Genomic DNA, 12,500 nt, shown 5'->3' on the forward strand with positions numbered 1-12,500 from the left:
TGGTTTGGCTGAGCTTCTTCTGGATTCATCCACACACACACACACACACACGCACGCACACACACACACACACACACACACACACACACACACACACACACACACACACACACACACACACACACACACACACACACACACACACACACACACACACACACACACACACACACCACATACACACACTCCAGTTCAACCTCACAGCCACGCTTATCTCCAGCTGTCATATAGGATTTCAAGGTCCGCACTGACACGCACTGAGATCAGTTAGACACGCATTGTAAGGGGGAAAACAGATTATGGCGAGTTGATGGCACTTTGTTCACAGCGTTCAGGTGATGGCGGTTCAGGTGCTTCCAGATCATTTGCGGCGGCTGCTTAGCCAAACGCTGTCTATCTCAGAACGCGTGCAACTGTAAAAAGAAATGGATGGTAGCTGCACGGAAAATGGATGAAGATACACTGCTTCGTAACTCAACAAGCCAATATTGGTCACCATGAATATACAGCCGCGGAAAAAATTAAGAGACCACTTCAAAATTATCAGTTTCTCTGGTTTTACTATTTATTGGTATGTGTTAAAGTAAAATGTACATTTTAGTTTTATTCTATAACCTACTGGCAACATTCCTACCAAATTTCAAATAAAAATATTGTCATTTAGATCATTTATTTGCAGAAAAATGACAATTGGTCAAAATAGCAAAAAAGATGCAGTGTCTTCAGATCTCGAATAATGCAAAGAAAACAAGCTCATATTCATTTTTAAACTACACAATACTAATGCTTTAACTTAGGAAGAGTTCAGAAATCAATATTTGGTGGAATAACCTTGATTTAAAATCACAACTTTCATGTGTCTTGGCATGCTCTCCACCAGTCTTTCACATTGCCGTTGGGTGACTTTATGCTACTCCTGGTGCAAGAATTCAAGCAGCTCGGCTTCTTTTCATGGCTTGTGACCATCCATCTTCCTCTTGATCACATTTCAGAGTTTTTTTTATGGGATTCAGGTCTCGAAATTGGGCTGGCCATGACAGGGTCCTGATCTGGTGGTACTCCATCCACACCTTTACTGGCCTGGCTGTGTGGCATGGAGCATTGCCCTGCTGGAAAAAACACTTCTCAGAGTTGGGGAACATTGTCAGAGCAAAAGGAAGCAAGTTTTTCTTCCTGGACAACGTTGTACTTTGCCTGGCTGAGGTTTGTAAAAGACCATAAGGATTGAAAAAGCGGACTGGAGGTTCTTCTAAGTTCGTCTTCTCTGATGAGTCCGATTTCACAGTAGGTGCAAGACTCTCTGGCTTGTAGGCCTCTCCAGGTCTCCGTCTAACCATCAGACGACCATGTGTTGGGCAAAGCTGAAAATTGGACTCATCAGAGAAGACGAACTAGAAGACCCTCCAGTCCGCTTTTTTCAATCCTTATGGTCTTTTACAAACCTCAGCCAGGCAAAGTACAACGTTGTCCCGGAAGAAAAACTTGCTTCCTTTAGCTCTGACAATGTTCCCCAACTCTGAGAAGTGTTTTTTCCAGCAGGGCAATGCTCCATGCCACACAGCCAGGCCAGTAAAGGTGTGGATGGAGTACCACCAGATCAGGACCCTGTCATGGCCAGCCCAATTTTGAGACCTGAATCCCATAAAAAACCTCGGAAATGTGATCAAGAGGAAGATGGATGGTCACAAGCCATGAAAAGAAGCCGAGCTGCTTGAATTCTTGCGCCAGGAGTAGCATAAAGTCACCCAACGGCAATGTGAAAGACTGGTGGAGAGCATGCCAAGACACATGAAAGTTGTGATTTTAAATCAAGGTTATTCCACCAAATATTGATTTCTGAACTCTTCCTAAGTGTAAGCATTAGTATTGTGTAGTTTAAAAATGAATATGAGCTTGTTTTCTTTGCATTATTCGAGATCTGAAGACACTGCATCTTTTTTGCTATTTCGAGCAATTGTCATTTTTCTGCAAATAAATGATCTAAATGACAATATTTTTATTTGAAATTTGGTAGGAATGTTGCCAGTAGGTTATAGAATAAAACTAAAATGTACATTTTACTTTAACACATACCAATAAATAGTAAAACCAGAGAAACTGATAATTTTGAAGTGGTCTCTTAATTTTTTCCGCGGCTGTATATATATATATATATACAGTATATATACACAGTGTATTTCCTGCTTGGCATGGGTTTTTGTTGTTGTTTTTTTACATGAAGTACTCTAGATGTTTGGACAAGATCTGTCTTTTGTACCATATGTATGTATAAAGTTCAGGAGAAGCCCATTAGGATGACTGACAGCAGTCACCCACCCCACTTCTGAATCCTAGGAGATTCCAACCTGTCTTACCTCTCTGGTGAAGAGAAGCCATTTATAGAGTACTGCTGACGGGGAAAGGACGACAATAACAAGACAGGTGCCGTGAAGGTGCTCAGCAGAGAGTGGCTTTTATCTTACCCCACCCATATGCTTTTATCTTACCCCACCCATATGCTTTTATCTTACACCACCCATATGCTTTTATCTTACCCCACCCATAGGCTTTCAGCTTACCCCACCCATAGGCTTTTATCTTACCCCACCCATATGCTTTTATCTTACCCCACCCATAGGCTTTTAGCTTACCCCACCCATAGGCTTTTCGCTTACCCCACCCATAGGCTTTTAGCTTACCCCACCCATAGACTTTCAGCTTACCCCACCCATAGGCTTTTAGCTTACCCCACCCATAGGCTTTTAGATTACCCCACCTATAGGCTTTAAGCTTACCCCACCCATAGGCTTTTCGCTTACCCCACCCATAGGCTTTTAGCTTACCCCACCCATAAGCTCATCATGGTCCTTTCAGAACCTTGGACAGTTCCCAGGCCAATCACCCAGATGGACGCAGTCGTGACAGGTGCACTTAAGCCACTCCTGTGCCCTGGTCCTTTACCCAGAAACAGTGCTTCAGATAGTAATGGTATGTGCTTTTACTTGTTGGTTTGTTTGTTTGTGTGTATGTTTGACCTTGTATGCTAGTTAGATGTATCACCCGCATACAAACACTTCACCGCAGCAGCGACATGAGGAGACAGATGAGAGAGAGAGAGAGCGAGCACTCTCAGCTCCCAAATGAAGAACAGCCTTCAGGGCAGGGGTTTGAAAACTGAGCTCTTATGCTGAGGACCTCCACACTGCAGTCTCTATGGGCGAGTGAGGACCTCCACACTGCAGTCTCTATGGTTGAGTGAGGACCTCCACACTGCAGTCTCTATGGTTGAGTGAGGACCTCCACACTGCAGTCTCTATGGTTGAGTGAGTACCTCCACATTGCAGTCTCTATGGTTGAGTGAGGACCTCCACACTGCAGTCTCTCTGGTTGAGTGAGGACCTCCACACTGGAGTATCTATGGTTGAGTGAGAGTGAGGACCTCCACACTGAAGTCTCTATGGTTGAGTGAGGACCTCCACACTGCAGTCTCTCTGGTTGAGTGAGGACCTCCACACTGCAGTCTCTATGGTTGAGTGAGAGTGAGGACCTCCACACTGCAGTCTCTCTGGTTGAGTGAGGACCTCCACACTGGAGTATCTATGGTTGAGTGAGAGTGAGGACCTCCACACTGAAGTCTCTATGGTTGAGTGAGGACCTCCACACTGCAGTCTCTCTGGTTGAGTGAGGACCTCCACACTGCAGTCTCTATGGTTGAGTGAGGACCTCCACACTGCAGTCTCTATGGTTGAGTGAAGACCTCCATACTGCAGTCTCTATGGTTGAGTGAGGACCTCCACACTGCAGTCTCTCTGGTTGAGTGAGGACCTCCACACTGCAGTCTCTATGGTTGAGTGAGAGTGAGGACCTCCACACTGCAGTCTCTATGGTTGAGTGAGAGGGAGGACCTCCACACTGCAGTCTCTATGGTTGAGTGAGAGGGAGGACCTCCAAACTGCAGTCTCTATGGTTGAGTGAGGACCTCCACATTGCAGTCTCTATGGTTGAGTGAGAGGGAGGACCTCCACACTGCAGTCTCTATGGTTGAGTGAGAGTGAGGACCTCCACACTGCAGTCTATATGGTTGAGTGAGGACCTCCACACTGCAGTCTCTATGGTTGAGTGAGGACCTCCAAACTGCAGTCTCTACGGTTGAGTGAGGACCTCCACATTGCAGTCTCTATGGGCGAGTGAGGACCTCCACACTGCAGTCTCTATGGTTGAGTGAGGACCTCCACACTGCAGTCTCTATGGTTGAGTGAGGACCTCCACACTGCAGTCTCTATGGTTGAGTGAGGATCTCCACACTGCAGTCTCTATGGTTGAGTGAGGACCTCCACACTGCAGTCTCTACGGTTGAGTGAGGACCTCCACATTGCAGTCTCTATGGGCGAGTGAGGACCTCCACACTGCAGTCTCTATGGTTGAGTGAGGACCTCCACACTGCAGTCTCTATGGTTGAGTGAGGACCTCCACACTGCAGTCTCTATGGTTGAGTGAGGACCTACACACTGCAGTCTCTATGGTTGAGTGAGGACCTCCACACTGCAGTCTCTCTGGTTGAGTGAGGACCTCCAAACTGCAGTCTCTATGGTTGAGTGAGGACCTCCAAACTGAAGTCTCTATGGTTGAGTGAGGACCTCCACACTGCAGTCTCTATGGGCGAGTGAGGACCTCCACACTGCAGTCTCTATGGTTGAGTGAGGACCTCCACACTGCAGTCTCTATGGTTGAGTGAGGACCTCCACACTGCAGTCTCTATGGTTGAGTGAGGACCTCCACACTGCAGTCTCTATGGTTGAGTGAGGACCTCCATACTGCAGTCTCTATGGTTGAGTGAGGACCTCCATACTGCAGTCTCTATGGTTGAGTGAGGACCTCCACACTGCAGTCTCTATGGTTGAGTGAGGACCTCCACACTGCAGTCTCTCTGGTTGAGTGAGGACCTCCACACTGCAGTCTCTATGGTTGAGTGAGGACCTCCACACTGCAGTCTCTCTGGTTGAGTGAGGACCTCCACACTGCAATCTCTATGGTTGAGTGAGAGTGAGGACCTCCACACTGCCGTCTCTATGGTTGAGTGAGGACCTCCACACTGCAGTCTCTATGGTTGAGTGAGGACCTATACACTGCAGTCTCTATGGTTGAGTGAGGACCTCCATACTGCAGTCTCTATGGTTGAGTGAGGACCTCCACACTGCAGTCTCTATGTGAGAGTGAGAGTGAGGACCTCCACACTGCAGTCTCTATGGTTGAGTGAGGACCTACAAACTGAAGTCTCTATGGTTGTGTGAGGACCTTCACACTGCAGTCAAAAAGCTATGCATGTACTAAAATGTTCAAACATGCTGTTTTATTTTCAGAATAGTATGCATTCCACCCGTGAGCATTTGGCATTACAATGTTTTTCCATTGTTTTGTTCTTTTTTAATAAAGTTCTTTTTTTGTCTTTCTTTCTTTCTCTCCCTGTGCGACTTGATTTAACTGGTGACATGGAATGTTTTGATTATAATTGTTCTTCATGTTTTTAATACAAATTCAGTCAAGTCAATTCAAAGTCTTCTTTTCTGTCTGTCACTGGACACATTCACTCTCTCCAGCAGTATGTCTTTCATAAGACATTTTCTTATCATTCTACAGTTCCTAATCCCAATTACGACCCAATGCATCTCTCAGACTCTCCGTCTCTATTTCTATCTCCATGGCTCTCTCTCTCTCTCTCCATCACTCTCTCTCTCTCTTTCTCTCTCTCTCTCTCTCCAACGCTGTTAACCCAGCATGCCATGTCTTGTTTTCACCACTGACCCCTCTCAACACCGCTCATTTCACATCGACCTCTTCACCTCTCTCTTTTTCTCATTTATTTTAAGTTCCCAGGTTTTGCTCTCTATCTCTTTACTTCTCGCTCTTTTTCTTTCTCTCTCTCTCTCACTTTATCTCTCTCTCTCTTTCACTCTCTCTCTCTCTTTTGCTCTCTCTCTCTATCTCTCCTTCCTCCTCCTCCAGTATCTCTCTACATATATATAGAAATGTATGTACTAGAGGCAAGGGTTGCTATGGAAACCGTGTCAGCCAGTGCTGCTCGGCCCACTGTGTGTGTGTGCATGTGTGTGTGTGTGTGTGTGTGTATGTGTGTGTGTGTGTGTGTGTGTGTGTGTGTGTGTGTGTGTGTGTGTGTGTGTGAGTGTGTGTATATGTGTGTGTGTGCATGCATTTGTATGTGTGCGTGTGAGAGTGAAAGAGAATAGAAGAAAGAGAGAAAGGCAAGGCTGGGAGATATGTATGTGTGTTTGTGTGTGTGTGAGTGCTAGTGTAAGTGTGTATGTGTGTATGAGTATGTGTGTGAGAGTGTGTGTATATGAGTATGTGTGTGAGTGTGTGTGTGTCTGTGTTTGACAGAGCGAGGGAGGGAGGGAGGGATAAAGAGAGAGAGAAAGTGAGGTACAGCGTGAGAGAGAGAGAGGAAGAACAGAGGAGAAGGGTGTAATTATTAAAGAAAACACAGGGTAAAACACTCCTCAATTTCCTGTATTTAACAACAACCACAGCCCTCCATGACATCTCTCTCTCTCTCTGTCCCTCTCTCTCTCTGTCCCTCTCTCTCTCTCTCTCTCTCTCTCTCTCCCTCTCCCTCTCATCTTTCTTTCTTTCTTTAAACATCTACATAACCTGTCATCCAAGTGTCTTTCAATTCGGGATTACTGACAGATTCATCATTAATCATTTCAGGCATTCATTGTTACTGTGTATTTCTTGTCATCCTCTGATTGAGTTAAACATCCCATAATTGTATATCTGAGAAGACTCCTCTCTCTCTCGCGCGCTCTCTCTCTTTTACTCCCACTCTCTCTCTCTCTCTCTCTCTCTCTCTCCCTCCCTCCTTCCCTCTTCATGGTCTACTCATCTTCTCTCCACCAATACAATTATCCCTTCCTTGAGCTATTTTTACCGGCACAAGAACCTACAGCCAAACTGCTGTCTTCTATAAGAGAAGAGCATTTTAAGCCATGTCCAATTACACAAGCTGTTGAAAGGAAATGTAAACAAATAACCTGGAAAATAAGCTTATGGGTCCCTTATTTTAAGGCTTTGAGCATGGACTGTAACTCCACTTTTTTTTTTATTTATCTGTGTTGTTATCTGCATAGCCAATCCCTTTGGCAGTATATTTAAATAGTCATATTTTAGCAAGCTGCACGGTCAATTTAATTTCCCTTAAGTACCAAGATTTAGTTTTTTGTATTGGTCTGTGAATATATAAATCACATATTAATCATATGAATCTCTGAGATTCTTTGGAATGAAAAGTGCGTCAAAAATAAAATGAATTAATAATAATAATAATAATAATTATTATTATTATTATTATTATGAATCACAACGGTTATTAAAGGCAGAGAAGATAAATAAAGGGAATGGGATACTCGGAATGCAAAGCGAAGATTTGAAAGGTTGAGAAGACACCAGTCGTTATGTTTGAGGCGTTGACACTGCCTGCATTACCATTCCGTCAAAAAGTGTGTGTGTGTGTGTGTGTGTGTGTGTGTGTGTGTGTGTGTGTGTGTGTGTGTGTGTGTGTGTGTGTGTGTGTGTGTGAAAAAGTGCGCCTTTCTGCCGAGAGCAGCGTTCGCGCATGTATAATGCATCCTCACTGGCCCAAGAGTTCGTTTAGAATTTCGATTAAGCGTGAAATTAGCCTGAACTACGGCTGCTAAACATCTCTGTGCTCTCTCTATCTCCCCCACTCTGGAGCGAAGCTCTTAGATTTCTAGAAAATACGGGCACAGGCTGAAAAGGGCGGTAGGGACACGCTGACTGCCACAGCCCTTCTGTGAGCTACATGGCCCTCGCGCGGAACTGACTCTCTCTCTCTCTCCCCCCAGCACGTGCTAGCTGCCAAGAGACGAGATGAGACGTTTTGTCGTGATGAGAGAGTTTCTGAGATAATTAAATTAAAGCTGCGCCAACGCTCCGGTCCTCTTTTGGTTTCCCGTTTCTAAGTTAATGACTATTTCTATTCATCAAAACGCACAGTAGGGGTTTACATTCAGTTGATCAGGGCTACAGCAACTACAGCCCGCATTTTTTTTTTTAAAGCAACAGATGGTCCACTCGTATGTAACCTTTGCAGGCTAAATCACAGTTTTAATAGCTCGGGATATCAACGCGTAGGCCTATAGCTTTCCGCCTATGTGGCAGAGATCAACTCTCTTAGTTCCTAGTGTATGTTAATTAACAAGCCTCTCAGAATACTAAACAGCACATGAGCACAAACAAACATGGTTTGATTCATTTGCTGTTCAGAACATGCATGTCCCAGTAGCGGAATGTCTTAATTGCAGAACTCAGAACCCCTGAGTCACAGGTTCAAACAGGCTTGTCTGTTTCATCACATATAATTCAGTAGGATAATTTATGCTGAAATAATATAAGAACACCAATTTAAACCCCATTACTCGAAGCCTGCTTTTACCCGCCTAGTAAATTAAATTAATAGGCTATCAGACATTTGAATAATAATGGGCTGGTGAAAATGAAGTGTAAGGAGGCACAATGTGGAGCTGCAGACTGAAATAAATACTTCTGAGTGAGACTGTTATTATCTTCCCAGGTCTCTCTCTCTCTCTCCCTCCTCCTTGCATTCCATCCATCTTCGGCACCTCACAGAAAGAAAGAAAGAAAGACAGAAAGAAAGACAGAAAGAAAGAAAAATAGAAAGATAGAAAGAAAGAATGAAAGATAGAAAGAAAGCACTCCTCTACTTGAAGTGCCTCACTTCTTCATGGTACAATCTAAATCCGTGGCAAGAAACAGCCCATGTGGCTGAGTCCGAGTCGACTGACTTAAAACATTTTTTTTTTTTAAAAACTGAGATGACATTTTCCACTAAACTGTTGGCTCAACAAAGACACATTCACTGGCCTGGTAGAATTAAGCCAAACCCCGCTGTTGCTCTCCACTGTTGCTATGGCAAAGAGCTCTCTCATCCGCTGGTCTCCGCGGACCTCTATTGTGTCGAGCCGTGTCACCCGCCAAGCCCGAAGGGAACGCCGCGACCCCTCGCTCCTATTTCCATTTCTCCTGTACCTTCGCTCGAACCAGCGGGGCGCCAGTGGGTTTGAGTCCAGGCTCAGAAATGTCTTCAGTTTTGCCCCAGGGACAGGTGGCAAGAGTCTCGACTGGCTGATAAACAGATCTCTTGAGGTAAATGTGAGGTGATTGTGGATGATTGGCCTCATGTAAGTCATCATCTCTATTCAACTCATCATCAGTTAAATCAAACTGATCGTCGCGGCTGTAAGCTCATTTCCTTTCAGGCTTCGCACCACACGACAGAACACTGGGGCCTGAATTCTCACACACACAGAGGTCAACCACACACTCTCTTTGTACTATGTTGGTATTACTTGGTATCTGTAGGACTGTAAGGACATTTAATTTTTCCACCCTCCAAAACAACTAGATGAATCTGGAAATTCTGCCCCCCCCCCCCTTGCTTAAAGGGTCATGGAGAAGGACCCACCACCCCCAGATGTCCAAATTGGGGACCTGGAACAGTTTTTGTTTCCAGAAAATTCCATTCCATCCGTCCTCATCGTTCCAGTTACCAAAGAGGTAATTATATATTCACAAATACTCCTGTATCTCATTCTACAAACATAAGTCCAGGTTTCAGCCATTTTTAGAAACACAGGCAGTGGTATGTGTCAATTTTGCAGCTAGAAGTAGATTCCCTATGGTACACTTTAATGCACTTCGGACATCATCGTTACTTAAATGCTGTCAGAACATGCCAGGATTAGCCTATGTAGTGTAAGGATATACTAGAGATAAATCAACTTTTGATGTTTTTTTTTTTTTTTTAAATGTGAATACACCTCGTATTTCTGCTTATAGTCCACCTGGACAAGATTTGCATCCATTTACAGCAGTATCTCAAGAAGCCACGACTCTTGGGATTCAGGCTTTTTGGCAACTTTCCTGTCCGAAACCTAACCATCAGAGAATGACGTAGGAATGGTTTGTGTCACTCTGAAAACCATCTTTCATCTTTCTTTCTTTCTATCTTTCTTTCTTTCTGCCTTTCTTTCTTTCTTTCTTTCTTTCTTTCTTTCTTTCTATCTTTCTTTCTTTCTTTCTGTCTTTCTTCTTTCTGTCTTTCTTTCTATCTTTCTTTCTTTCTGTCTTTCTTTCTGCCTTTCTTCTTTCTTTCTGCCTTTCTTTCTTTCTTTCTTTCTTTCTTTCTATCTTTCTTTCTTTCTGTCTTTCTTTCTTTCTTTCTTTCTTTCTTTCTTTCTTTCTATCTTTCTTTCTTTCTTTCTATCTTTCTTCTTTCTTTCTGTCTTTCTTTCTTTCTTGTCGCTTACTGTACCTCTAATAAAATCTGTTTAAGATCCTTCACACCCAAATTCTAAAGACACAGAATTGAGATACTGTGGGTGGGGTTTATGTGATGCTATGTGTATTTAATACCGATTGAGCCAAATACCAAAGGGAATCTAATTATTGCTCAGAATGGAAGAGCAAATGCCATCCTCTAATTAGAACTACCGTGTCTAACGCTAGACCAGAAAGCACCATCACCTACTCCCCTTTGTACAACTGCATCAGCTCACACCGGCGCTTTGATCCATTTTTTATAACAGAGGAGAAGATAACTTAAAGACACAGTCCACGATTCTGGAGAAAGGTTGTTGATGGCATTACACACCTCCCTTCAATGCTCCTGAAGCAACGCGTCGTGTCGTGTCGTGGGAAGTGTGTTTTAGATTTCAAGATATGTACAGTGTCAGACAGGGATAAAAGTCATATATAATATACGGTGGATTATTTAATGTTTTTTAATGTCTTAGTTCGAAATAAAACTTCAAAATCATCTCCGTTTGGAAGACACATCTTTTCTTGAACCACAGAACACGAGTCAGCCATAGGATCCATACGGAAAATTAGAAGAGTTTTATTGGAAAACCCTACATTCTGAATGGACAGCAAAATGTGTTTTTGGATTAGAATTGTGGACTGCGCATTTAAGTCATGACTGATCACCAGTGACCTGTTTTGTTTGAAGTTATGACCGCTGTGTAAATTACAAGCGCAAGGTGCATTGGAACTTTTGGTGACTAGAGAATTCAGTGATATCCATAGCAACAAGCATCAGCAAAGTAGGAAGTTGTGAACACATTTGGTGCTGATGGGGGTGATCTGCTGATCTGATCTGCCCGTCTCTCACCTTGGTGCTTCGTTTCATTTCACACACACACACACACACACACACACACACACACACACACACACACACCAGAAGAACGAAATCATGGTGACTCGACCCCTCATTTTTGTTTCATCATTTCATGACCACGGTATGACTTCAGGCATGAGATGCATGTGTGCAATGACTAGAGCATTCACTGGTATCCATAGTAACAAGCGTCTGAAAAGTAGGAAGTTGTGAACACAGTGCTGATGCTCAGTAGCAATGGCTCAACTTACCATCTTACTCGGAGTAACTTCGTTGCATTTCACACACAGTAGAGGAAGTGAATTATGCAATAGGTCCTCGATTAGCCTTATTTTGTTTGAGATTTTATAATTTGTATAAATGACAGACATGAGGTGCATTTGTGCCATGACTACAGCATTCTGGTTTCCACAGTAACAAGCATCAGCAGTAAGAAGTAGGAAGTTGTGAATGCAGTGTCACAGTGCGGAAAGCCTATACTTCTGTTTCTATGTAGTAGCTTCTATCTATCTATCTATCTATCTATCAAACACACACACATTTGTATCCATTTATCTACTGTATATATCTATCTTTCTATCATATGTACACATCTGTTGTATATGCATGTGTGTGTGTTTTTGTGTATGCATCTGTGTGTGGTACGTCCCTGTTTCTGATTTGCACCCTGTCTCTCTCTCACCTTGGCAGCCATGATCATGGAGGAGCCTCCTCGAATGTGTGTGTGTGTGTGTGTGTGTGTGTGTGTGTGTGTGTGTGTGTGTGTGTGTGTGTGTGTGTGTGTGTGTGTGTTGGGTGGGTGGGTGCGTGCGTGCATGCTTGTTATGTCCCAGTGTCTGATCTGCGCCCCATCTCTCTCTCTCTCTCACCTTGGCAGCCATGATCATGGAGGAGCCTCCTCGGATGCCCAGGATGGGGATGTGCGTCTGGGCCGAGATGAAGTCCAGGATCTGGGCGATGGCCTCCTGGTCGGTGTCGTCCCCGAACACCACGCCCTGCAGCCAGTTGCGCATCATGAGGGAGCAGATGCGGTTGATGATGCTCTTGGGGTCGGTCTCGTTCATGGTGACCAGGTCCACCTTGGGCGGCACGGGCAGCAGCAGGAAGTCCTGTTTGTCCATGCCGTCGCCGCCGAGGGTCATCTCGCTAGAGTTGCCCACCACGATCACCGCGATGCTCAGGCCCTGCGCCTGTTTGGGCATCGCGGGCCCGAAGGGCACCGCCGCCGAACCCCCGCCGCCGCCGGCACCACCACCGCCGCCCCCAACTGTCCCCGTCCCTGGAG

The 12,500-nt window shown here is 44.5% G+C and overlaps 1 protein-coding gene across 1 annotated transcript in view; it reads right to left on the bottom strand.

Annotated features, from left to right (window-relative positions):
• grin2bb (glutamate receptor, ionotropic, N-methyl D-aspartate 2B-b) overlaps window positions 1-12,441 on the bottom strand; it is a gene marked incomplete at its 3' end in the record, with an annotated part of 127,199 nt that extends 114,758 nt beyond the window's left edge. The window contains exon 1 of the mRNA XM_080834474.1: window positions 12,085-12,441. Within this exon, the coding sequence (XP_080690600.1) occupies window positions 12,085-12,417 (333 nt within the window). The 5' untranslated portion in view covers window positions 12,418-12,441. The remainder of the gene's footprint in view (window positions 1-12,084) is intronic.
• Window positions 12,442-12,500: the final 59 nt, after the last annotated feature.

The sequence above is a fragment of the Sprattus sprattus genome (genome assembly GCF_963457725.1).
Source record: "Sprattus sprattus genome assembly, chromosome: 1".
In the NCBI taxonomy this organism is placed as follows: Eukaryota; Metazoa; Chordata; class Actinopteri; order Clupeiformes; family Clupeidae; genus Sprattus; species Sprattus sprattus.